The sequence below is a fragment of the Dama dama genome, chromosome 8 (genome assembly GCF_033118175.1).
Source record: "Dama dama isolate Ldn47 chromosome 8, ASM3311817v1, whole genome shotgun sequence".
Lineage (NCBI taxonomy): Eukaryota > Metazoa > Chordata > Mammalia > Artiodactyla > Cervidae > Dama > Dama dama.
In genome coordinates this window covers 477,916-505,214 of record NC_083688.1, presented here as the reverse complement: position 1 = coordinate 505,214, position 27,299 = coordinate 477,916, and the positions used below count along the sequence as shown (strand labels likewise).

At 50.6% G+C, this 27,299-nt stretch overlaps 2 protein-coding genes across 6 annotated transcripts in view; one reads left to right on the top strand and one right to left on the bottom strand.

The window, feature by feature from the left end:
- Positions 1-677: 677 nt before the first annotated feature.
- On the bottom strand, positions 678-21,092 carry SZRD1 (SUZ RNA binding domain containing 1). 5 transcript variants are annotated; one of them, XM_061148006.1, is made up of 4 exons: positions 20,941-21,073; positions 4,009-4,058; positions 2,170-2,424; positions 678-1,225 (listed from the first exon to the last, which is right to left on the bottom strand). In XM_061148006.1, exons 1-4 carry the CDS (start codon positions 20,989-20,991, stop codon positions 1,123-1,125), a joined length of 459 nt encoding a protein of 152 aa, XP_061003989.1. In that variant the 5' UTR covers positions 20,992-21,073; the 3' UTR covers positions 678-1,122. The 5 variants fall into 5 exon arrangements, with proteins under 5 accessions (XP_061003989.1, XP_061003990.1, XP_061003987.1 ...); XM_061148007.1 differs by having other exon boundaries at positions 2,170-2,421; XM_061148004.1 differs by lacking the exon at positions 20,941-21,073 and adding an exon at positions 20,423-20,578.
- A 533-nt stretch (positions 21,093-21,625) lies between these two features.
- The window catches only part of FBXO42 (F-box protein 42), a 112,001-nt gene continuing 106,327 nt past the window's right edge, over positions 21,626-27,299 (top strand). The window contains exon 1 of the mRNA XM_061147999.1: positions 21,626-22,224. The gene's annotated coding sequence lies outside the window, so the exon portion shown is untranslated. The remainder of the gene's footprint in view (positions 22,225-27,299) is intronic.

Genomic DNA, 27,299 nt, shown 5'->3' with positions numbered 1-27,299 from the left:
AAGCCGATGCCATCGACAGCGATGGCACCCCACAGACACGTGAGAGTTATTTCTAAGTCTTGCTGGAGCGGGAAAGTCCACCTGTGTTCTGACCACACTCAGCAGGAGGCTCAGAGTCCTGGAGTCAGACTCTCTCCTGGCTTTCCTTGTGCTGACAGCAAAACACGGAGCAAGTCTTGCAGCCCTTATTCCCACAGCCTGGAGTGCAGCCTCACTCCTTGCCTTCTTCCAGAAGCAGTAAGCATGGCTGGTAGGGAACCACCCTGAGGGGTTTTGGAAGGGGAAGTCTGTTCACTTTCTCCATCTCCCAAAATACTAGAGGTGAGGGGTTGGCACCCTCCCCAGGCTCTCGGAGCCTACAGAGCTAGCCCAGTCTGCAGGCAGGGCGCAGAGGCCCTGGGCCGTAGCTGGGGGAGGGAGGTATAGGCATGGGTGCTCAACTGTCCTGGGGGCTGCAGAGCCCGGCCCCGTCTGGGCGGCAGTAGGAATACAGAAGCTAAGCTCACCAAAGTCCTATTGGTTAATGTTTCTAGTGAATTTCCCAGAAACACTTTTAAGTAGACTACCAAACTATCCTTTCTCAATTAAAAATTCATTAAACTGCTAAAACCTCTCCCATGCACTTTTTTTTTTGAAAATCAAATATTTGTATAAACAAACAAAAATAGGAAGGAAAGAAAAAAAAAAAAAGGATATTTTCCCATGGAACTTGCTTTTAAGTGATGAAGACACGCACTTGAGGGTGGTGGACGGGAGTTCTCATCTGCGTTTTGAAATCCCAAATTAATGAGCATGATAAACTGTTATTGCTGGCACTGGCTTCACCCCAAGTGGCCAAGGGGCACTGCCTGACTCTCTACTCTGAGTCCCTGGGGGGTCCCCCAACCCTCCTCTAACCCCCACCCTTTCCCTTTCCATTGACTGGGGACAGCCCTTGTAGACACGCCAATTGCAGTGGGAAGAGGGGGAAGGGCGGTCACAGTGCATGGGGGTCAAGGTCACAGTGGGCGGAGCAAAGGGGATCACAGTGCAAGTCAGTCGGTCGCTCCCTCTGCTCAAGTCCAGCGGTCTGCCCCCGCAGTGCGGCCTGCAGCGGGCGGCGGCATCCTTGGCAGCCCGCGTTTATCTGCGCTGTTTGAAGCCTTGGGACCCATCGGGACCCAGAGGCTGTCTGATCACATTGTTGGGCTGCCGGCAGTCTTCCGGCTGGGAGATCCGGGTTGGCCTGAAAGAAGAGGACCAGAGGGAGGCCTGAGAAAGGGCAAAGGAGAAGCCCCCAGATCTTAAAGTTAACTCCTGCGTCTGGGGTGGAGGCCAGTGGCTCCCGGCCGACTCTGGCCCCATAAGCCTAGTTCTCTAGCGAGCAGACTCGGCGCACCTCCAGGCTAGGAAGCCCGGAGAGCAGATGGGGAGGACGGTCCCCATCTGCGAGCGCCTGCAGCACTCTGGAGGCGGGGGGCGTGCCCCAGGGCCTGTGCTGTCCCGGGGCAGCGACAGTGACCATGGAGAGCACGTGTCCCGCAGACCTTCGGGGTCCAGGCTCCCCAGAGGCCGGGCTGACCCTGCCCGCCCCGTCACTCCTCCGAGCTAACTCTAGGACTGTGAAGAGCTGGAAGAGAACGGACTTCTACTCTGCCAAATGAAGGCTCAGAGGAGAGAGAACGGAAGTCCATCAGAATAGTGAAGGCACAGAAGTACCGCACAGATTAGAATGCCAAGCCTCCGAATACCCCCTCCCTCCCAAAGAGGCTTCTCTAGCTAGAAAGAGGATGTTCTAACAAATACTGCTTTACCGGGGGATGATAAACTTACATAAAGCAACCTCTAGGGCTGCAGAGGCAAAAATGCCATGAATAAAAAAAATTTAGAAAATTCACAAAAACATCAGAGTGGGCCATATGAGACCCAGAAGATAACACCCGCAACTCACTTGTCATTTAATTGTACAATAAATGGATGAGAAAAAAAATAAAATAAGTGGATGAGGCAGGCGATCATCATCCCGTTTCTCAGATGAGACGGTGAGGACACAGAGGGTTAGGTAGGTCTAAGCTAAGCAGAAGGAAGCGGCCGAGGTGACTGGAACCCGCGCCGCCCCCCCCTGCGCGCCGCCCCGCCCGCCCCGCAGGCCGCGCTCGTACCCCCGGGGGGCGGGGCGAGCACACTCACCGGTCGAGGATGGGCTTCTCTTGCTCCTCCTCCGGGCTGGCGCTGCCCAGGATCCGCTTCCGGGCCTCCGCGTACTCTGCCTCCCGCTGCGCCAGGGACTTGACCGGGAGGGCCGGCCTGCTGGCGGAGTTGGGGCCGCTGACCACACCGTTGCTGGTGGGCCTCTTGAGGATGCGGATCTGTGGAGGGGGGCCCGTGGGAAGGCTATCGTCCTGAATCACAATGGGCACTTTGGGAGGAGATTTGGATTTCCTGCTGACGAAGAGCAAACACAGCCTCAGAAGTCCTGTCCACGATGATGGAGTACCCAGTGCGACCCGCGACTATCCGCCCCTCCCCAAGCCTGTTCATTAGTCTCTGGCCTCTGACCAGACACTGAAATTCTCAGTCAGGAAGGGTTTCGCCAAACAGCAAGCCTGCCTGTTAAGCTCACACAGCCCCAGGTCTGCTCCCCAGACCGAACCCCAGGCGAGGGGGTGGGGGCCCCGGCTCCTCGTGACCATCTCGGCCACAACCACCACAGTTTGGCCCCTGCGACAAAACATCTCTCGTCCAGAATCCATCGGCCTCAGTCAGAAACCTCGGCTTCCCTACGCAGACCAGAATGTAACAGGCTGGTAGGTGGGAGTCCCTTAGCTTGAGGGTCGGCAAAGCATTCCCTCCCAGTCAAGGTCCCAACATGCGCTCAGACCCAGGCTCCGGGGGCCTGCCCCGCTGCTCCGACCGGCATCGAGACGGGATTGGCCACACGGCCCGGCCTTCTGCTGAGGGGCCTGTGCCTCCCGGACCCTGGCGGCCCCTTCGGAAGAGGTCCCGAGCAGAGCCCCTCCCGCCCCACAGCAGGGCTCTCCAGTCTGCTGGACGCTGCTAGGCTGTGGTCCGGGATGATGGAGACCGCGCCTGGCAGCGCTCCAAGGAAAAGCACTGCCCAGGGCTGGGGGTGCATGGCGGGCGTGTGCACACAGGGCGGGGCAGACGACAGGGAAGAGACAAGAGCCAGCGGAGAGCAAGGGTCCAGGCGGGAAGGGCCACGAAGACTCTCCCCGAGCGGTCACCTAGCTCCTCCTCAGAACCGAAGAGCCCCAGGGGCCTGCTTTCAGGGCCCTGAGGTCAGGAGGGGTCGTGACGGGGCGGGGGGGGCTGCCACCGCGGGGCCTGGAGCGGGTCGGGGAGGCCAGGGCAGGTGGCCAGGGCGCTGTGACCAGGCGCGCAGACAGACAGGGAGCCAGCGCTCTGCTCCGAGAGGCGGGGAGCCAGGAAGCCAGCGGGCGGACAGGGCCCCTAGGCCCCCAGGGACAAGTAGGTAAGCCTGCAGAGGCCCTCTCCTCCTCCCCGCGGGATGCTGACAGGTCAGCAGGGCCAAGACAGACCGCTCCAGTCAACCTGCACCTGCTCTGCAAACCCACTCCCTCTGCTGCCTGAGTGGGGAAAGCGATCCTGAAAGGTCCTGAAGAACTCCCGAGAACCTCTTCTTCCCGATACCCTCGTGACGCCCTGAGCCACCAGCCGTGCAGGGTCCAGGGGACTCGCCTGCCCAAGCGCCTTGTGTCACAGAGAAGGAAAGTGGCGCCTAGGAGACAGCGTGCCCCGCGCCTCAGTCGCCTCCGCGCCCAGCCCTGGCCTGGCCCCTCCCCTCTGCAGGCCGCCTCACGGGGCCCGCTGACACAGCACGCAGGCGACCACTCCAGCCTCACTCCCACAGCCGCCGTGTCTGACCCTAAAGGAAGCGCTTGCTGCCCACGAGCCTGACCTGCCACACCTAACGGCCAGCTGGAGACGCCACTGGCTGCCCAGCACTCACGGCAGAGCGCGAGCCCTCAGACCAGACAGCAGCCTTACCTCTCCTTTTGTGTGATCTTCAGTTTTTTTTCCAACCGTCTGTCTATTTCCTAGAGGAAAAAAATGTATATAAAAAGTGGAAAAAAATCTCTCTCAAATAAAAACTTGTCTTTATTTTCAGAGCTAAGGGCAGCGTCCTCTGTGACCAGGGACGACAGTGTGTCCTTAGAAGTCATGGGTGCAGCCCACCCTTCACGAGCCTCTGGGGCGTGGGGCCCTGACTCCCTGCAGGTTCGTCCCCCTCCATCCCCGAGGCTGCGGTGAGTTCTAGACTGCAGCCTTCAGCTGGGGTCTCTGCACAGCCGCCAACCTGTCCTTCAAAGAGCCACTCACATCAACTCTCCAAACATGAGCCTGCCTGTGTCCTGTGCCCACTGAAGACGCTTCAACTGCTGGCCGGGCCGGTCCAAGCCCTAAGCACGCCTGCCGCACGCACGCCTTCAGCTCCTGTTCCTGTCACACCAGCCTCAGCAAACCCAAGCCGGCCCACCCCGCAGCCGGCCGGTCTGCCTGCCTCCAGTCTCCACCCCTTGTAAACTCCCAGGTGTCCTGCCAAACACAGCTTGAGCGGCCGCCTCTCCTCTCTGAAGTCTCCTCTGCGCCCATACATGTCATCACCTGCTCCTCAGACACACACTCTCCCTTCATGAGCCCGTGTAGCACATATTTTACAATTTTTTTTCACTTGTATGGACTAGAACTCTGAGACTAGCACCGAGAAAAAGGCCTAGAACAGAAGAGAAGCCAACCATCTGTGCAGCCGGAGTCCTCCGAGCCTCAGCAGCAGGACCTGCAGGCTGCCTCCAGAGCCGGGGGTGCGAGTCTGCCCGTGCGGGACAGGGAAGGGGCGCCCAGCGTGGCCCAGGCTCCGGGCTCCTCAGCGGTCCTGTGTGTTCTTAAAACACGTCCCATTCAACCGTGTTCAGGGAGGGCAAGACCACCTAGCTGCTGGACAGGGGCGTAATCACATGCAAAATTACGGGATGGTTCTCAACCCGGGTGACTTTGGTATGTTTGGCCACGTCTGGAGACATTTTTCAGGTGTCATTACTGGAGGGGAGGTGTGCTGGCATCCAGTGGGCTAAAATGCCCACCAGGATCCCACTAAAACCCTACAGTGCACAGGACAGCCTCGCAGCAAAGAATCATCTACCCCCCAAAGGTCAACAATGACAAGGCTGACAAATCCTGACCTAATAAGATGGATGGGATTTTGAAAGGACTCTAGTACTCGCAAAATGTTAAGAACGATGGCCTTAGTGAAGTTTTTGAAATTTTTTTTTCAAAAACTTCAGAGCCCAGAGCTAGTTTTCACAAATTATGTCCTGAAATATAGTTGATGGCTACAGTTCAAGCTGGTTAACTGAATTGTTCAAATCTTCTACAATCTTATTGATTTGTTTGATCTATAGACTAAAGAAAAAATCAATAATTATTCCTTTTAGTACATTAAAGCTTACCATTGTGAAGTGACAATCTCTACCTTAAAATCTATTATTTCACACTAATAAAGCTACGCCAGTTTTGTTTTGGTTGATATCACCTGGAATATGTTTTTCCCCCTCTTTTACTTCCTTCCAAGTCCTTATTTTCGTTTCCTGTAAACAATATGAAGCTAGCCTAATGATATGAAGCTGAATCTAAGTGGAATCTGACACTGATATGACTGATGCTGAGTTGTCTTTAACATGCTTTGTTTTTATGAAAGACTCAAACTATATTTAGGCAAGCATAACAAAATGTATTCTGAGGGCACCCCCAACTCTCTGGAGGGGGTAGGAAGCCACAAGAATGAAACCTCTTACTCAAGCTTGGAACACAAGCTGGTGCCTGGAGGGTTAAGAAAATGAGCTAGATGTTGTCTGTGAGCACACAGACATGCACTCAAAGAAAATCTATGCCTACAACACACTCGGTAATGTTATTTCTTCTAAATTTCAGGATTAATGACAGTGGTACTGCCTGAGTAAACAGTATGTTTCATGTTAGACTAATGCCCACCAACTTTTAAGGGCTTTTCGCAAATAACTTGCAGTTTTAAAGTTTGTGTCATTTTGCTACAATCTGAAAATGAGACTTCCTATTCAAGTTCCTCCATCATAAATGCAAGGTTTTACATCCGCGGGATTTACATGTCTTCAAACGGGTCAGATCAAATGCCTCCAGAGGCGGGCAAGCACCCAAACTCCCTCTGAAGGGAGCACAGTGGCGAGGGGAGGGGGCTCCAAGGGGCCAGGGGGCACGCATCCCCCGAAGACAGGCAGACAGGCAGCCACACCCCGGGAGACTGAAGCTACTGCTTCAGTTTGATGGGGAAGCTTTGAATTTTTAAACTTCATTACAAGAACTCTTGCTTTTATACTGCTGTGAGGACCAAATAAGAGGCAACTGGACCTAATAATAGGTTAGCGGGTGTTTTTTAAAAGCACTATGGGAAACACACATTGTGGTGAGAGTATCTGAGAGCGCCCATGCAGGTTTCCTCTCAGGAGGGCACGGCACACCCTTCTTTCTCCAGGGCGCGGGGGAGACAGGGAAGCTGCCCAGGCCCAGCAAGCAAGGCCTGGTGGGGGAGAGCCCTTCAGGAAAGCGTGCGGGGAGGAAGGGCCTGGCGGGGAGAGCCCATCAGGAGGGTGTGTGGGGGGGGTAGGGAGGCAGAGCCTAGTGGGGAGATACCCTCAAGAGGGTGTGCGCGGAGGCAGGGCCTGGAGGTGACCCCATCAGGAGGGTGTGCGGGGAGGTGGGGGAAGAGGCCCTCAGGAGGGTGTGCGCAGAGGCAGGGCCTCAGGGCTGCCATGCACCTTCCCAAACACTCCCTTCCAGACCGACCCCGTGTGAGACAACACGGCTTTTCTCTCTCGGTCAGATGAGGGAAAGGTGCTCAGAGAGGTTACAGAGCCCCCCAGGGTCACAGCGCAGCATGTCGTCAAGGCAGCCCCAGAACTAAGGCCTTTGGAGGTCCACCCCGCGTTGCCGCCCCCCACACAGCTCAACCCCCTGGGAAAGCCAGTGGACACCGAGCCCCGCTTCCTCCCAACCCCTGGTTCCTACCCTGCCCCCACACCCCAGGAACTAATACTCGCACTGTTCCCCACGACCTCGGGCAGGATGGTTTACTGGGGTTGAGGAGGAAATCGTCCCGCAGTGGGAAGGACGAGCTCTGGCGCCAACAGCCCTGGTGCAAAGTGGGCCCTGGCCACCTCGGGCTGGCCTGCCGCAGGCCAGCGTGCCCAGGGCTGTCTGCAGGAGGCGGGCGCCCTGCCAGCAGCTGGAGGAGGCCCCGAGTCTCCTGCTGGAGTCTGTCCAGGTGTCATGAGTCAGTCCATCCTCTCCTTGGACAGGCCCTTGCAATCAATCCACTCTCCGACCCGGGATCTGAGGAGCTGGACCCAGTGGAAACTCTCCTACAGGGCACACTACAAGGAGAACGCCGGTCTCCTCCAGAGAGGCAACAGCTGAAGGGATTCCATCGGCTGCAGAAGGCCTGGTGTGGCCCCAACAAGGAATCCAGCTAGCTAAGGGCACCTTCCTCTTCCACAGGGAGGCACACAGGCCTGAGAGGCCCAGCCTCCACGGCTAGTGAAAGAAACCCACAAGCTCGGTGCTGGAACTCGACTCCAAGAGAGGAAGGGTCAGTCACCAGGGCACAAGTACTCACAGGTGAGGGGCTAAGAAAGTTCCATTTCCCATGGCTTCTCCTTCCAGAAAAGCTCTTTATTTGTTGTCAAGTAGCACTGAACAGACTCCAGAAGATGATGCTCTGTGCCTCCTCTCTCTGGGTCAAAATCCTAAGCAGGAGATCTGCTGTTACCAAGCACAGGTGTCACTTCACCGCTACAAAATGAGGTCCGTGCTGCCTGGTCTGCAAGAACAAGCAAATCCAAAAGCAAGCAGCCTAGGGTCGGGGAGTCACAAAGAACCACCGTGGGCAGCAAGGTGCTTCTGGACAGGCTGGTCCTTACGAGAGATAGAAGGGAGGTCACCGCCACAAGATGAGTGCAGTGAGACATCAAGGCCTGCAAATTCAACACACCGGAGAAAGACGCACAGCTGCACTGGCTGCTGAGGCCCTTAGTCTTGCGATGAATGTGCTCATGTGAACCTCCAGCAGAAAGCTGGGGGTGGACGCACAGGAGCGGAAGGAGACACCGTGAACAGTCTCCACTGTGACACAGCCACGACCTTCCAAAGGAATGGAGGGTCAGGATGTGTGTGCATGGCAGGCAGACTACAGGGAGAGCCCCGCTCCTGTGACACAGAGGTGGACAAGAGAGAAAAGAGAAACTCGAGAAGGGAAGAGATGGAAAGAGGAGAGGAGAGAGACAGACTCTTCTGGGCCTTGGTGCAAAGTGCAGTAAGGACAGCATTGTTACAGCGTACTGTTGCAAAAAACAGACTTTACCACTTCACCTAGGAATGGCGAAGCGGATTCACACTAGCCACACTCACAGCAGACAAAGTGAACAAACCCTAATCCTGACCTGTTATCCGGGGTGTGTGTCTGTGTCTAGTCCTTTCTGGAGCCTGGCCTGCGGCTGCCAGCCTCCCAGAACCCCCCTCACTCGCCCCGGGGTCAAAGGACGGGCCGGGCCGCTCCACCACAGCACCCCTCTCTCTGATGACCCAAACCCAGACCCTCTGGTTTTGGCAGGCAGGCAGCCGACACAACTTCCAAGAATCCAAGTGATCTCATTACCGAATGGAGGTCTAAGAGGTCTTGGCTCTGATTTAGGAAGCAACATCTTTTTTATCAGCAACAGTTACTATCTAAGTGAGCACAATGTGTCTCTCTGTCAGTTGCCATTTCAGAAGTTGGTCTTTTCTGATTCTCCTCTCAAATTCAAGGCGGAATGACCGATCTTGGGCTCCCTGTGAACCGCTATGCCCCACAGGCTCATGCAGTCTCCTCCAGCTCTCCCAAATTGGGAACCACATATCTGCAAGTAGACCCCGGGGGCAGCCTCCCCAGCAAGGCACCTGTGTCTCCACACCACACACCTGGGGGGAGTCTGCCTCCTCCCACAACGGCCTCGGTTTCATTTAGGGATAAAACAAAAATAACTCGCAGGTAGTTGCTGCTCAGTCGCTAAGCTGTATCTGACACCGTGGACTGCAGCACACCAGCTCCTCTGCCCCTCACTGCATCCCAGATTTTGTTCAAACCCATGTCCCTCAAGTCGGTAATGCCATCTAACCATCTCATCCTCTCATCCCCTTCTCCTGCCCTCAATCTTTCCCAGTATCAGGATCTTTTCCAGTGAGTCAGCTCTTCGCATCAGGTGGCCAAAGGACTGGAGCTTCAGCTTCACCATCAGTCCTTCCAGTGAATATTCAGGGTTGATTTAAGATTACCTGGTTTCATGGGTGGTTATGGTCTAAAGTCAGATAGAAAGGTCTCCATAACTTTTAAAGCACGCCCCTGGCTATTTCAAGTCCAGATGTGCAATGCACAGAAGCTTTTCCTAACAACCTTCATATCAACTTTAGTAACGGCGCTTCATCCCTGCCTTTCGCTCCACGTCACTGGCACGGCGGTGACGTGGTCCTGCCCCGGGGGGCTGGCCGGCTCCAGTGCTTCCGCTTACCCCGTCCCCCGGCTAACTCCAGGAACGAGGGCACCCACAGTTGCCTCCCCCAGGTCTGATTTCACAGCGATGCTTCAGGATCCCTGACAGGTTCAATAACAATAATAACTCCTGAGCAAACATGATTGGGTAAATCGGAAAGAGCAAAAGGCAGAATTCAGAAGTTGAGAGACAAAGAAGAGCGGTACAGTGCCGCAAAGCAGTCAGCTGCCTCCTTAACACAGACTCGGGTTGGTCGGTTTGAAGGTTCTATTGCCCACCAGGCAGTCCGCCTTCCTGTGGCTCCCACAGCAAGGAAAGACATTCCACTTTAATTATGTGGGTCACTGTAGGGCAAAGGATAAAGTTCTAAAGCTCCCTCCCTAAGGAAATCTTTGGCCATTTTCCTTTTGCTTCACTGTGATTAAAAACAAAAAAAGCTGGAGACAAGCATTTACGGAAAACCTGCTGTCGAGCAGGAGATGCGCTAGCAGCTGGAGACCGAGATGAGCTAGGCAGTCCCTGCTGACAGGGAGCGCCTAGCCAGGCAGAGGCAGAGGTGTACACTGTCGGGAGAGAGAGAGAAGCCCGGGAGAGCTGCAGAAACTTAAAGGAGAAGAGACGTCGGGGAGAAAGAGTGACAGTAAGAATAGGGGGAAAGCAAAAAAGGGACCCCAAAGAAAGACACTTCTTAAATAGGGACATTCAAATCTAGAAAGGCATCTGATAATGGACCCATCTCTGTAACCTTAGATTAGGTTTAGAAAGTCATCTGAGATTACTTCAGCTGCAGCCAGCAATGGTTCTTATTAGTTGGTATCAATACTACTCAAAAAGTTACTGTGGAAAATCAGTTGTAACTCCTAGGGTCAGCAAGATATGAACTGGAACAAGTCAGGGGCACCAGAAAACCACAGAGGGCTCTGGGGTGGTATCCAGTAAAGACCAAACAATTTCTATTTGCTTGGAAGAGACACCCACTTCCTGCTTTCTTTTCCAAGTTCGATAGAGCTTTCCGGATCCCTCTACGCCTGCCCAGAAAGAAGGAATCCTTTGGGCACACTCTCCTCTGCATTAGATCCAGCTGGACCACTCAGTGCACAGTGGTGACTGCCATATGTGGCTGGTATGCACTTGACATGTGGCCAGTCCAAACTGAGACGTGCTTTAAGTGCCAAAGACACAGCTGACTTCCCAGAGTAACATAGCTCTTTAATGTATTTTCAATATTGTTTATATGTTGATTTGATACTACTTTGTATATATTGAATTAAAAATATTAATTTCATGTGTCTGTTTATACTTTTCAAATATAGCTTCTAGAAAACTTTACATTACCTACATGGCCTGCAGGATACTTCTGTTGGATAACACTGCTTTAGACCTAACCTTAGAATGACAAGTATCCCTCTTGTCCACTACATCTGTCAGCAACTAGTGACTGAGTGCCTCAAGGATCCAAGAGGCATGGTGTTTAGTGATGTGCAAAACCCACTCTGGTGGGTCCTATTTGTCTCAGCATAAAGCAACTAGCACTCACTCAGTGCCCAGTGTCTGGCTCAGGCCTTGCTCTGGGTGACATCCTCCACTTCACTTCACTTCAGCTCTCTGAGCTCTGCTGTCCCTCCGAAACCATCCTTCTCAGAGTTTCCAATAGCCTGCAGTGGCACTACGTTTACTGGTGAATCCCAAACCTTCACTTAACTCAGCACTCTCAGTGCTCCTTCCTTGCAGCATTTTTAAAGTTGAAGTAAGCTTTTATCAATAGAATGGATAAACCATTTTCTTTATTCAGCCTCCCAGACACTACGCTCCTGGTAGTTCCCTCTCACGCTTCGTATTTGATTTCTTCTGTAACAAGATAGGTTCCTCTTCCTCTCCCGATCCTTTGAGGTTGGAGAGTCTGCCCCTTCTGTTTCCAGGTTGGCTTATTAAGTGACCTCATCTAGTTCCACAGCTTTAAAATCATTCATATACACAGTCCCACTTGGATTTCAAAAGGTACCTCAGCCTACTGTGTCCAAAACCAACTCTTGATTTTATCCCGTCACCCAAACCTGTTCCTCTCACCCCATTTCAGCAAGTCCAGTCTTCCAGGGCTCAGGCCAGACCCTGGACTCACCTCTGAGGCCTCTTCACACCCACATCAGCAGATCTTGTTGGTTCTATTTTCAAAATGTATGCGGAATTTTCTCAATACTTCTGCTGCTGTGACCATCTTGGTTTTAATTACCAACAGTATCCTGATAAGTCTCTGTGCTTCCATTCTTGCCCCTATAGTTTATTCTGCAGAGCAGCCAGAATGATCTTTTCACTCAGGAATAACTTTATTTAACTCTTATCACTAGGCAGGGTAGACTTTATTAATCTAATTTCACACATGAGGAAAACAAAGCTGAAAGAAAGAAAGTAAAGAAAGTGAAGTCGCTCAGTCGTGTCCAACTCTTTGCGACCCCGTGGACTGTAGACCGCCAGGCTCCTCTGTCCATGGGATTCTCCAGGCAAGAATACTGGAGTGGGTTGCCATTTCCTTCTCCAGGGGATCTTCCCAACCCAGGGATCGAACCCGGGTCTCCCGGGTTGCGGGCAGACGCTTTATCCTCTGAGCCACCAGGGAAGCCCCAAAGGTAGTGATCAAACACAAATTTTTTTTTTTTTCCAAACACAAATTTTAAGGCAAGATAAAAATGTAAACAGAAGCTTCCCCTGTCCGTCGGGTCTCCTGCTCCCCCCAGCATGCACTGCTTGCCTGCATATGCACTAACCAGACCTTCTCAAAGGTAGGAATGCCTGCCCAACCATGGCCATCCCTGTTTCCTCCTGGCATCAGGCATGTAACTCCTTAGAAGACAATACTCCTTTCTCAATCGTGGCAGGGGTCAAAATGACCCACCACTTGCCTTCGTAGGTACAGACATCTCTAGGGAACTTTATGTATCATGCCAATATATTGATTCTCTTAAACACAGGGACTGCTGCAGAACAAACAGGTCAGACAACTTGGGGAGATACTGGACCACACCTAACGGAAGTTCTCAGCTTAAATACTTACTTACAACCTTGCTACTTGTATTCTACCTGTTTTATAAGATTATCATTTTTTTTTTTTTAGATTATTTTTTAAACTACCAAATGCATGACTGACCCTTCAATACAATTAATGATGACAAGGTCACTTGAGACAACTGATCAAAGATATAGTTCTGTAAGATTAATGACTGTAATAGCTAACCCTAGATATAGGAAGAAGCAACTAGAGGGAACCATTTCCTGGACCATAACAGATTAGTAAGTCAGGCAGTCCAGAGGTTTTTGATTACTATTAACAGGGCTGAGTCCAATAGCACATTAAATGGCCTATCAACAAAATCTTCACCTGACCTGGAAATGAGCATTCCAAGTACTCCAGGGCAAAGTGGTCATAAAATGCCTCCCACACCTTGGCTGAAATTAAGACCGAAAGCAAAAGGGACTGTTCAGTAAAGAATGTCACCCACCATCCTGTTCTACAAGAACCAAGCCGTTAGGCACTGCAATCACTGGCATTCAATACCCTTGGAAAGAACACAGGGCGGAGAGCAGGAGGAGGCACTGTGCTCTGGGGAAACGGGCAGAGCTGAGCCTCAGACAGTTACCTATCTTCAGGAGAAAATTTTATGGACCCAGCTTCTCCCATCTTCCCATACTTGAGAAAAGCACTAAAACCATCACTAAGGTACCTGTTCGTTGAGAATGGCAGTGACCGACCAAGCCGTGTGCCCGAATCACACACGCCCCTCACCATGTCACACGCCAACTGGCCTCCCCCTCACCTCTCTGACGCTCTCTCAGAGCTCTATGAGACCCTCTGACTGCAGTCTTCAGGTTGGCGGGGGTGACACTCTCCACTAGGTCATCAGTAAACTGTTCACTGACAGTAGCTAGTGACCTGCCCCAGACCACACCTGGCACGTGAGCCCTGAGCCTAGACTCCTGATCTCTCTCCTGCCACGGATGGAGAAAGTGGGTCACTGACTGTCAAAGGCAATCTATCCTTTCTTGCTACATTTTACAATGAAGACAGCAAGGCTTCTCTCCCAAAGGAACTATTAGACCTACAGACTCTGGGGGACGGAGCAAAATCTCTATGATGCCCCCACAACACCAGGTTTTACTCAAACACCCAAAGGCACCTTCACCACTGGTTAGTCAGAATCATGGCACTCAGAAGGGGCAGGAAACACAGGGCTTTTAGGCCAAGCCAATAGAGCAGGCAGGACGGCAGGGAACACGGCAGGGAGGCAACAGCGTGGGCTGTGGAGAGGAAGCAGGGCCTGGGTAAAGGCATTGGAATCTAACACTCAAAATGCAAAGTGGGTCCCAAAGCAGCCCACAGGATATAGGTTATCTGAGGCCATCAACGTGAACTACAGATACAGGGGGCCTGAGAGAGAGGAGCTGGTGAGAGATCTGAGCACATTATTCACTTTCTCTCTCTCCAGAGGCTTGGCCAGATGTTAAAAATTTATTTTCCATTTATAATGAAGATTTCAAGGCACTCCCTGGTGGTCTAGTGGTTAGGACTTGACGCTTTCACTGCTGAGGGCCTGGGTTCAATCCTGGTCGTAGAACCCACAAGCATCGAAGCACAGCTCAAAAAAAGATTTCAACCAGCATCTCACAGTCACTGTTCTTAGCATTACAACTAACAACAGGATTCTTTCTGGCTCTTGAGCACTGAGTTCAAGTTTCTCAGATACACAAAATGCATTAGCTCATCATCCAGGCTACAGAAGCAGGAGGTCAATCCCAGGCAAAAGAAATACACAACTGCAAAGGAACCAGGAACTAAACACCTTAAAGCACTTAACTAGTCAGTTCTCTGCCATGGTGAACAGACTGTCCAGGAAGGTCGTGAAGTGTGGGCTCAGGGTGGCAGCAGCCTCAGCGGGGACCACCTATGTGAGCTCCCGCCCCGCACACGCCACTGGGTCACGGGGACAGAGGGGACAGTGAACGCGAAGTGCACTCCGCCCGCCCCCTAAGGCGCCCTCAGGAGGCTACCTGAGGAGTGGGGAGCCCTGCCAGGAATGGCCAGTGGATGTGGGAGTTCACCGGCTTACAGGCACTGTTTCCCAGGGAGACACGCAGCTCAGAGCAGGAACAGGACGGACGGCTGGAGGGTCACAGGTGCCTTTATAATCCAAGAAGGCCGGAGCACAGGGGCTGGACACGGCTCTCCAGGTCTATGAAGAGCGCCGCCAGTCCTGGCCTTTCCAGACTCTAGTCACAACTGTCCTGCGCAGTCTCATCTAAGGACCACACCCCTGAAAGATGCCATTTTTAACTGCATTTTAACAATGTTTACTATTCCTTTTAGAAAGGAAAGACTGTTTCCTGTGTTCATTTTGTAAGGGAAAGTGTTTTGGGTGTTGGGAGAGGATGACGTACTGTGAGGGACATTTTTAAATGTCTTACCCTCAGGGATAAGATTCTTTATGTACACAGAGACCACTGTTAGGATTTGCTGCTAACTTCTGTGGCTGCTGGCTTTGATCTTTATCCTGTAAAGAGCTGAACTGGGTGGTAAGGAGAAGGATGTTTGGTGGAGGCGAGCAGAGTTTAGAAACCACTTGGGAAGAGCAATCTTTATAGTAACCACTTAAGAAAAACCAATTTCATTCTGTATTTTGGCCACAGATACAAGTAGCTAAACTCGATCCCCTAGGAAACCCAACAAGTCCGTAGCTATCGTGACAGGAAAAGAATTTCTATTTCCATGGAAAGTGCGCAGGAAAGAACCCACTCCACCTTGTGAAGGCCAGCTACTTGATACAGACTTAAACTGACATGAACGTGGGGGCCCCACTGCAGCACAGAGGGGAAATGGGGCAAAGGGGCTAGCTCCAAGGGGACTGGAGTCACCAGATCCAGACAACAGTGCCTCTTCTCTGGAAGGATTTTACCAAAGCTTCAGAAAGATACACAGTTCTATCCCGTTGCAGAAGGAAAAGCAACTTTCCAAATTCCAACCCACAGCAACCACGGCAGCTCTCTTGTACACCCTGAGCACGCTGGGAACAAAACCCCCATGCAGCCTCAAAGGAGAGCGCTGAGCAGTCACGAGTGAAAAGCTATTCTTCTTCTGAAATCACAGTGAAACATCTTTTTTCCAGAGTCCCAGGCACAGACTGCTCAGCAGAATCTTGTCTCAACTAGCCAACCACTTTATAGAAAGTCCCCTCTGAAGACATCAGTCCCTCGAGCTCAGTCTTTCCGTAAGGACCAGAAACAGCTTAGCAGTGGCTCCTTTGGCCACAGTACCCCTGGATTTGTGCTGATACCACAAACCTTAAATGCCTTCTTTACTGTAAGACAAACAGAAGGAAATCAGCACCAGGTAGCCCCCAAATAACTAGTATTTGCCCCCCATCCACACCCAGGGTACACCCTCTGCGATGACAGCAATTTCAGCAGCACCGGAGACCCACAGTGAGGCAGGCAGCGTTGCTTCAGGAAGAACGATCTCTTCTCTAAAGAAAGCTAAGCAAATCAAAGCTCTTATCTTGTAAATTAAAATCTAACCATGGGGACTTTCCTGGTGGCCCAGTGTTGAAGAAGCCACCTTCCAATGCAGGGGACGTGGGTTCGATCCCTGCTCAGGGAATGAAGCTCCCACACGCTGCGGGGCACCTGAGCCCACAGGCCGCAGCTAGAAGCCGGGGCATGGCAGTCACTGAGCCCGCTTCCAGGACAAGAGAAGCCCCTGCTCCTCAACTACAGAAAGAACACGCACAGTCTAAACAACAACAAGTACAAAACTCACTCCTCTCCAAAAAAAACCAGCCTCCAACACTCTTCTTTGCTTTCAGGACAAAGTCCAAGCTCTCCAGAACCGTGTACAAGCTCTTCCAGATCGGCCCCTGTATACCTCTTGGGCCTCATCTCTTTCCAATCTGTCCTGCCAATGCCCCACCCTCCAGCCAGAAGGAAATACTTGTAGCTCTCCTAATGCTGCACATTCTTCTCTCACTGCCTCCTTGCCTCTGAGTGCACTGGTCCTACTCTACCTGTCCTCCCAGACTTACTAGTGCTTAATTCAACTGGGCCTTGGAATCTTACTTTGGGCATCACCTTCCCTACAAGACTGTCTCTGATCCCAGGCCCAGGACCCCGTCTATACCTCTCCCACAGAAAGTGCTGCCTCCCTGTCTCCTCAATGGACTGTGCCTGGGACCTGGAACACAGCAAGTATCCCATGCTTACTGACACCTTACTAAGACTCACATATCACATGATGTCCCTGAAGCGCTAATGTTCAGATGACTGGCTCTATCAGAGTAGAAAGTAAACATAAATTCTTAGTCCAGAAGACCACTGTCCTTGAACTTAAGATACACTTTCTTCCAATTAGCTACATGACTTGCCCTTACAAAAGAGAATAAAAGGCAACTTCTGAGACGCAACAAAATGAGAAAGGTTGCCAATGCTTGATATTAACTACCAGTTCAATTCCATTTATGTACCATTATCCTTCCCCTAGGACTGGGTTAGCTCATTGCCAATAAGATGGAGTAAGCTGTATCTTTTTTGAGTGTCTAAACAAGTGAATATAAAGCTTCAGTCAAACAATCAGAAATCTGAACCCGTGTCCATTAACTAGCTTTTAGAAATGTTTTGATTTTTAAACTTTTTCCCTTCTCCCTTTTCTTTCTCTAACTTCTATCCCATGCTTGCACGGTAATAATTAATCAGTACCAGATGTCTTAAGAATGTAATGTCTTAAGAATGTAACCTCTAATAACATCACTGATGCACAAGTCTAAGTTGTTTTCAGAATAAGATGACCTTTGCAGGTTCCACATCCGGACCACCAGGTCACAGACCACTGGGTAGAAGGCACAGACAGCCTGGCTCCTGGAAGGATGATTAAGAAGTATCACAACAGAATGATTAACCACCAGCTTCCCCTCTCTTTCCCCTTTAGAAACTCCTAACTAGGGAATTCCCTGGCAGTCCAGGGGCTGGGACTCTGCGCTCTGACCATGGAGGGCTGGGGTTGAATCCCTGCTTGGGAAACCAAGACCCCACAAGCCATGAGGCACTGCCAAAACAAGACAGACAACCCTCCTGTCTAAAAACCAGGTGGTGTGGACCTGAGACTTGTCTCCCACTTCCCTGCTTGGCGCCTTGCAATCAAGTCCTAATTCTGTTGCAAACACCTTATTTTGCTGCAGCCTGGGAACATCAGCTCTTTTCATATTGAGCAAACTGTTAACCTGATTTAGGGGGAAATATGACAATTACAAAATGCACTATTTGTCCTCGAAATGTGCTTAAGATAAGGACACAACTTAAGAGTCTGAATCAACATTAACTCAATTCTACATTTTCATTTCTCCCAAAGGCAGTATATTTTTAAAGAATCACTTCCCTGATGGAATATAAGTCACATTTGTTAAACTGTCTTTTTTTTTTGAGGCTGTAACTCCTTGGGAGAATAGGTAAAGGGACAATTTTATATCAGGTAAGTGTTCACTATACTAACTAAAAGCAAAAAGCAATCTATTTACAAAATATTTGAGATGTTTCTCAAAGTCAGTCTTCCCTCAAAGGACACAACAGAACTTGATACTGAGTGTTCTGAAAATAAACCGGAAACAATGACCTCAGATGTATTGACAAATAAGAAAGAAATTCTAGCAAGATGGCAAAATTCTTTGTGGTGTCGGAGAACAGGAATCACCAAAAGCCTCTACTTTCAAGGATTAGAACTCTAGATTACATAAAGCTTAAATGCTCATGTTTAGAATGAGTCAACCCCCATTTGCTAGCCTCGCCATCCCATTTTTTATTTTGGCAAGGCGAGATGTGTGTGTGTGTGTGTAATTTAACTCTCATTACCGTACGGCAGTTGAGAGACAGGGTAACCTGAAGCTAAGACTTTTACATACTCAGCTGGCTACATCTGAGAAACACTGTATAGTCAGTTTCCCCATGATACAGACATCACAACTCATCCTCTCCTTCAAAAGTGCACATTTGCAAGACTCTTTATGAAATTCGCAAAGGGAATCAGATTCAAGGGAACCTTCAAGGATAAGCCCAAAGCAAACATATTAAAAACAAAAGTCAGCGCCCAATTCCCAAACTGTCCATAGATCTCCAGGTGGGAGGCAGCAGAATGCGAGAGAAAGAATCCAGATTTGGAGGTAGACAGGTCAAATCCCAGCTTCCGGATTACTATCTGCGTGACCTTGAACCAGACAGGTTTCCCTAAATCTCAGTTTCCTTACTTATTATCCTGTAGAGGATAATACCTCTACAGGGTGTTTCAATTAAATAAAAGCTATATAAAGGAACTTGCATTTTGGGAGTACTGCTTATGATGTCACTGTGACAAGGTTGGGCTCCATTTCTGTACCTGGCACTTATGAAGGGTTTAGTACAAAAAATACTGGATGAGCACCAGAAAGATCCAAGTTAGATCTGACATCTCTGGTGTCCAGCTATAAAATTGAGAGTGGGCTAGTTTATCTCTAAGCCCTCTACTGGTTCTCAAAAACTAAAGCAATCCTCAATTTCTGGACCCTACATTCATTTTTTGTTCATTTTCTTCTTTAACATGAGAAACTCCTGTACCTTTGAAACAGGTGAGGAAAAACAAAGAAAGGACAAGCTTCTCAAGAAACTTATCATTTGAGTCACATTCAAATTGTAGGCCAAGCTCTTTCACTGGGAGCGACAGGAGGGGTTCTGAATGATTCACTCACATAGGCAGGCAGTAAACGCCTCTACCGGAGACTGTGAATTCTCTGACACAAACTCGCTGCTGAGCACGTTGTCTAGCACAAAGCAGGCACTCCAAACTGCTGGCTGAACGAATAAATACCCGACTGGCTGACACCTGCTGCTCCCCATAAAAATCTTTCCATTGCTCTCCTCACTCAAGTCAAAATTCAAGAAAGATGGTCTAAGAATTGAACTCAATACGTTCTGAACGAGTTAATTCTTCAAACCCTCAATTATGCTAGGTGAGAAACAAACACCCTGAGAGATGCTAAACCACCACCGGGAAAAACTTCAAGGCCAAAGGTCCAACATTAAGGGAACGCTAAGGGCGAGGGCCCGTCTCTCAGCCTGCTCAAGCGCCGACAAGCACCCTCAAAGGCGCTCGGGGGAGGGGGAACCCAGCTCCTGCCGTTCTACCCGGCTTCCCGCCTAGCTCCGTAAAGAATCTGCCTGCAACACAGGAGGAGCCTGGTGGGCTACAGTCCATGGGATCGCAAAGACCCGGGTTCGATCCCTGGGTCGGGAAGATCCCCTGGAGAAGGAAATGGCAACCCACTAACTCTAACCCATGGACAGAGGAGCCTGGGGTCGCAAGAGTCGGACACGACTGAGCGACTGAGCCACACTCGGCTCTCCACGCCCTATTCCCGATAAACAGAGCTCCAGGGGGAAGAACAGACACGAACACGAACACGAGAGCCCCAAAACACCTCCACACCTTCACCAGGGTCACCACGGAATCACACACTCTGAAAATGCCAAATTAAACACGAACCAAGTCGAACTGGCTGCTCCAGCTAGGGATAAACTATCTTCGCACAGCTTGTGGAGGAAAACAAAAGCCCCCAAAAGCAAAAAGCCGAACGGTCCATTCCCCCTCCCCGCCGGGACAGCGGCTGCCTCACGCACCGCGCCCCCGCTCCCGGCGGTCACTCTTCGAGGTCCTCCCGGGGTTCGCGCCCGTGGGAGAGGGGCTGCCGCCGAGGCTTTTGGCGGTTCTGGTGGGGTCCCCGGAACACCGGCCTGCCCCGGGCGCTCAGAGTAAAACTGAAAGAGGAAAAAAGCCCTGACTCGCCCACCGTGGCGGACGGCACAAAGCAGCGGGCACTTTGGCAGAGTCGAGGGTCCAGAAATGACTCCGTTTCCTCCCGCTCTTCTCCGGGGCCCCGCCTGCCGCCCCGGAGCGCGCACCCCTCCCCACACTGTGCGTCGCTCCCCATCAGAGCACATGAACTTTAAAATGGTGCTCTGGGCGCGGGGTGGGGGGGTCCAACGGGGAGAGGAAGGCCCGTAGGAGCCCGGGGCGGGCCGGCGGGCGCCCGGCAGAGAGGCCCCGGGCGGCGGGTGGGGCGCCCCGGCGGTGCGCACGTCTGCCCGGGGGCAGCGGGGGAAGGAGGTGCCGAGGTGAAGGGAGAAATGGAACGCGGCCCCTTTAAGAGGCCTTCGCGGCGCTCGGGGGCCAGGGGCCTCTCCTTCATCCCTGGCCCGGCGTGTGGGGCCCTTCCTCGGGGAGAACCATCCCCAGACCCGCTCCCCGGAGGCCTCCCTCACGCCAGGTCCCGCCCGGCCCAGCCCCGGGGCGGCGGCTCCTCCTTACCCCGCTGTCTGCCGCCTCCTCCCAGCTTTCAGCGACCTCCTCATCTTCCATCTTACTCGTCGCTTTCCCTCCTCCCCCACCCCTCCGTGCGCCTGCGCCCTGAAGTGCGTCTCCGTCGCGGGCGCCTGCACGCAGAGCTTTGCTCAATGAACCCCGCCCCCTGCCCAGGCCGGAAGAGGCTCCGGTCCAAGGCCCAGGATCCTCGGGGAAGTCATCTTGAAAGAGGGCAGAGAAATCAGAAGGTTGCCATTTTTCTTAAGGGCAACGTGTACTGAATGGGAGTCCCTGTGAAGTCATCGTCTTGAGTACGGGAAGTGTGTTCTTTGAAACCATCTTTTCTAAGGGCAAACAATTTACTTTTTTAAAGTTATAGTTTTCATAACCTGCAGATTATGTTTTTTCAAAACTCTGAAAACATTTTTACACCTCAAAGAATGAAGCAGGAAGTAAAACACTGACCAGTTTAAATTGGTTTTGATTCTTTAAATAGGCTATTTATTAATCAAACCTTGGAGAAGGAAATGGCAATCCACTCCAGTAATCTTGCTTGGAAAACCCCATGGACGGAGGAGCCTGGTAGGCTACAGTCCATGGGATCGCAAAGAGTCGGACACGACTGAGCGACTTCACTTAATCAAACCTTGAGGGTTTATAGAGACAGTACTGCGCATGTGCAAGACGGGAACCCGTGTTTCCAGGATGACCACCGAACCAAGAATCTTCAGTCTAGGGAACCCAAACAATAGAAGTGGTTGCCATCGGACCCCTTAGCCAGGTGAAGCAAGAAGTCCTTCAGTAAGAAAAATCCGACTTCGGTCGGTAGTACCTTGTTAACCATATATGGACTGCTTTGAAAACTAGCCAATCAGCTTGTGCCGAGTTTGACTTTTCCCTAACTCCTTCAATTTTGCCCCAAACCGCGGCGCGGAGAGACAGGTTTCAGCCCAGTTTCCTGTCTCCTTGCTGGTCGACCTCGCAACAAAGCTCTTTCTTTTCTCGAAAGCTGATGCCATAGTATTTGCTTCTATGCGCCCCAGGCAGTGAGCCCTTACTCCACAAGAATTTTTGGCGATCGCACACGGACTAAGGCCGTGTGGTCTTCTGGCTGAGGCCCTGTAGCCCCGGGCTGGGTGTAGGTCCTCGCCACCGACCCTGAGTGGACACCTAGACGCGATTTGTCTAGAGGCTCGGCTGTCGGGTTGCTGCTTCCAGCCGCAGAGGCGCTCCAGGCTCCTCCGCGCTCCTTTCACTTTTGGGGAAAGAAACAGCTCCTGGATCTTTTGGGTGAGTAACCTCGTAAAAACGCGCTTGTGCCCAAATTGTCTATTAACAGCATCAGAATTATGGGTTAGCCGTCCCACTCTAAGGGAGACTGTATACAAGGTTACAGCGCCTGCGGAGAACGGAGATTCAGTTCCCGGTCTTGGAACTAAGATCCCAGGAGCCGGCCAAAAAAATGAAAACGCTTACAGCCGCTGAGGTACTCAAAAGTTCGGATTAGAGTCCCAGGCCCTTGACTTTCTTTGTCAGTGTCTGATTGTTTCATTTGTTAGGAATTGGCTAGTACGGTTAAGTTGGATGGTCACAGAAAAACTTCATTGAATCTGTATTCTGCCATTTTGCTGTGGTCACCCTGAAGGAAAAAACACTTCTAAAATGGGGAATGGTAACAGCGTACCTGACAACACTCCCTTGAAAAGTGTTCTTCAAGATTGGTCAAGGGTTAGCTCTAAGCCGATGAAAAAGAAGAAAATGCTTTACTTGTGTAACACTGTCTGGCCCAAATATCAGCTGGAGTCAGGGGAAAAATGGCCCCAGAATGGGTCTTTGAACTATAATACTATTTTACAATTAGACTCGTTTTGTAAGAGACAGAAAAAATGGGAAGAAATCCAGTATTTACAATCATTTATGACTTTATGTAAGAGGAGAAATTGGTATAAGGAAATTAATGAGAACACGATCACGATCACGATGGGTCAGAGGGAAAACTCTCAGAAAAAGTCTCTTTTACCTGAGTCAAAGTCAAATGATGGTCTAGTCCCTTCATCACCACCTGTTGCAGTAGCCCTACGGTCTGCCCCTCCCTCAGCGCCTCCTTCAGTAGCGGGTCCCTCAGCGCCTCCCTCGGCAGCCCGTCCCTCAGCGCCTCCTTCAGTAGCGGGTCCCTCAGCGCCTCCCTCGGCAGCCCGTCCCTCAGCGCCTCCTTCAGTAGCGGGTCCCTCAGCGCCTCCCTCGGCAGCCCGTCCCTCAGCGCCTCCTTCAGTAGCGGGTCCCTCAGCGCCTCCCTCGGCAGCCCGTCCCTCAGCGCCTCCTTCAGTAGCCCCTCCCTCAGCGCCTCCCTCGGCAGCCCGTCCCTCAGCGCCTCCTTCAGTAGCGGGTCCCTCAGCGCCTCCCTCGGCAGCCCGTCCCTCAGCGCCTCCTTCAGTAGCCCCTCCCTCAGCGCCTCCCTCGGCAGCCCGTCCCTCAGCGCCTCCCTCGGCAGCCCGTCCCTCAGCGCCTCCTTCAGTAGCGGGTCCCTCAGCGCCTCCCTCGGCAGCCCGTCCCTCGCCACCTCTTGCGCTAACCCCTTCATCCACACCTCTGGTGGTTCCCTCGACTTATGAAGCAGGCCTTCCTGCAGGCAGTGCCAAGGTGTCTCCCAGTCTTCCTCGGGCTGCTGGTCTGGCTTTGTACTCGCCCTTAGCAGATGGTCACGAAGGCACAGACTCCCTTCTCTGTCCCCTTCAGGGTACCCAGTTTGGCCCAGGGAACACTCTGCCTCAGGCAAAGACATTTCTGTTAAGGCAGGTCCCAGCTGGCTTAGATGACCAAGGCCAATCCAGAGCATGTGGGGTGATGCACCACGGTTTATCAGTAATAGATTTATTTAATTATAAAGCTAAAATGCCATCTTATCAGGATGATCCCAGGAAGATGGAGCGTCTCTTTACAGGCATTTTTGCAGTTTCTCATCCTAACTGGGCTGCCATACAGGTCCTCATGAATACCCTCCTCAGTCCAGAGGAACGCAGCATGGTATTAGAGAAGGCCCGACAGGAAGCTGAAAGGCTCCGTGAGATACACCCAAAGAGTCCAATCAGAACTTCAGCAGAGCAGGCTCTTCCTGGAGCTGAGCCAGGATGGGATCCTAGTGATCCAGGAGATCAAGCAAGGCTGGATCATTATAAAGATTGTTTAATGATTGGACTGCAAAAGGGGGCAAACAACTTCAAGAGGGTCCAGAATGTAAGGCAAGGGCAGGAGGAGGACCCATACACCTTTCTTGAAAGGCTTCATGAGGCTTTCCGAAAATATACTGATATTGATCCAGAACACCCAAATAACATGGGACTGGTCAATTTAACTTTTATTAGTCAGAGTGCCCCAGATATAAGAAGAAAACTACAGCAACTGGAAGAGGGACCATGGTTGCCAACGTCTCAGTTGCTTGAGATTGCTCTTGAAGTGTTCAGAGGCCGACTCAAAATTCGAGAAAAGCAGGAGCAATGCATCTTGAGGAAGGCTGCTCTGCTTAGCTGTAACCAGTCAAGACCCAGCAGGACATCTGCAAGAAAGAACAAACGGCCACTGGTAAGACTCCAGGGGCCTCCAAAACCCAACCGAAAAGGTCATCCATTTGTTGGGCCACAACAATGTGCCTTTTGTAAACAGGAGGGCCACTGGAAACGGGAGTGTCCCAAAAACAGATGGGGCCCCCTCTCCCCCAAGACAATGTCCATCACTGGTGTATCTGGGGAAGTTGCTCAGAAACCTTTTCTACAGCGGCTCGAATGTCACATAGAGAAAACATCTATAAAGTACAGCTTTATGTGTGAGCCTGAATGTCATAGTCCCTCATCAGGGCAAGAGGTACTAACAAATTTAAATGACCAAGTGGGTTTCTTAGCAGAAAAAGTAGACACCAGAGTACTCCCAGGTCAAGAATTCACCCTCCAAGCTGCACCATTACAATTGGGAGACAAGACTCCGTCAGATGTCCCTGAAGAAATTTTACAAAAGATAAGAGCAGATGTTTGGGCTGATGGGACACCAGGAAGAGCCAAGACAGCTGACCCAGTAGTAGTAAAACTCCGTCCAGGTGCCCATTTTCCAAAGTTAAAGCAGCCTCCTTTGAAAAGGGATGCAAAGGAAGATATAAAGCCTCTGATAAACACCTTTCTTAAATACCAATTAATTCGACCATGTCAATCCCCATATAACACTCCTATCCAGCCAGTACAAAAACTTGAGACTGGAGAGTATCTTTTTGTGCAGAATTTGAGAGCTATCAACCAAATTGTAGAGGATATACATTCAGTGATGCCAAATTCTTATACTTTGCTTACAGATTTATCTGGAGACTTTTGCTGGTTTACAGTTCTGAACTTAAAAGATGCCTTTTATTGTATACCCCTCAGTCCTGAGTCCCAGAAACTGTTTGCATTCGAGTGGGATGATCCAGAGACAAACATAAAGCAGCAGTATTGCTGGACGGTACTTCCACGAGGATTTAAAAATGCCACCACCATCTTTCTGGAGGCCTTTTTGAAGGACTTAAAGGATCTCCAATTAAATGAAGGAATCTTACTCCAATATGTGGGTAATATACTAATTGCTAGTAAAACTAAGGAAGCTTCAGACCAAAATACAGTCCTCACTTTAAACTTTTTGGCAGACCGGGGATATAAAGTCTCCAAAGAAAAGGCACAAATTTCTCAACCAACTGTAAAGTATCTAGGAGTTGAGTTGTCAAAAGGACAGAGAAATCTGTTGCCAGATCGAAGGGAAGCAATAGCTGGGGTGAACGTACCCACTACCAGAAAGCAACTGAAAAGATTCTTAGGAAAGGCTGAGTTTTATCGTATTTGGATTCCTAACTTTGGACTCATAGTCAAACCTCTATACGAGGCTCTCAAAAGAAGTGTCAATGAGCCATTAAACTGTACTGCTGAATGCCTTGAGTCATTTCATACCATCAAGGAGAAAATTTCAACAGCCCCAGCCCTTGGTCTCCCGAACAATAGAAAGCCATTTGACCTTTTTGTGCATGAAAGACAGGGCGTGAGTCTTGGAGTGCTAACTCAAAATTTAGATACTGCCAGAAGGCCAGTAGCTTACCTTTCCAAACAATTGGATATTGTTAGTCAAGGATGGCCAGTTTGCTTCCGGGCTGTGGCTGCAACCTGTGACCTTTTACAACAAGCTGAAAAATTCACTAAGGGCAGTCCTACTACTGTGCACACTCCTCACCGTGTGCAACCTTTACTTGAACAAATGGGCAGATATTTGCGTACTTCAAAGAGGCTAAGAAAATATCAAGCCATACTATTTGACAACCCGAATGTAACATTAAAGGAGGTATCTGCTTTAAACCCAGGCACTCTGCTCCCCAGTGCAACAGAAGAACCTGTTCACGATTGTATACAAATAATTGAAAGAATAGTATCCTAGACCTGACCTGACTGATCAGTTTTCAGAAATGGATCTAGAGAGAGATGGTGAACGGGAATTTTATGTTGACTTTTGAGACTTATATGATGAAGAGTAACAAATGAAGAAGGCTGGATATATAAAGGACAGGAACTAGTGCTTAGACTGCAGCATTTAATGGGAAGAATTATACTCAACTACGTCAAGGAACCCATTATAGGAAGCATATAACCTATCATTGGCTATAAAAGTTTATTGTTAGTCCATAAATGCAAAGAACCATTCAAAAGGTAATACAGAACTGCCTGATTTGCACCAGAAACAACCCTAAAACTGGGCCACCTCCAACAGAACCAGGAGATGATTGGCAAATAGACTACTGTTATGCCAAGAGCTATGGGACATTATAGATATTTGCTAGTATTTGTGGACACCTTCACAGAATGAACTGAAGCTTTTCCACGCCAGAGAGAGCGCTTCCTAGGTAAAAAGCCCTTACTGAAAGAAACTAGCCCTCGTTTTGGGTTGCCTCTTTCAATTCAAGGTGACAGCAGAGGCGATTTCATAGCCGGGGTAACTCAAGGGGTCTCCAGGGTCCTTGGGCTACAATAGAAGTTACATGCTTGATGGAGCCCTCAAAGTTTGTCAGGAAGCCAACTTCACGTGAGATGAGGTCTTAACAGTTGCCCTTTTGAAGGTAAGAGTGGCCCCTAGAAGCAAGGGCCACTTGAGCTCTTATGAACTGTTATATGGGAGACCCTTCCTTAAGACTAAGTATTATTGCTGTCTTGAAAGTGATCACATTGTAAAAGGATTAGATGGTATAAAATGTGTATGATTTCTTGGTGCTGTTTTATTCTCTAGTCGATTAATGTTTCCCACAGACATTCCTTTGCAGTGCAGAAGCCCAGGGAATTGGGTCCTCCTGAAACTGGGAAAAATTACTT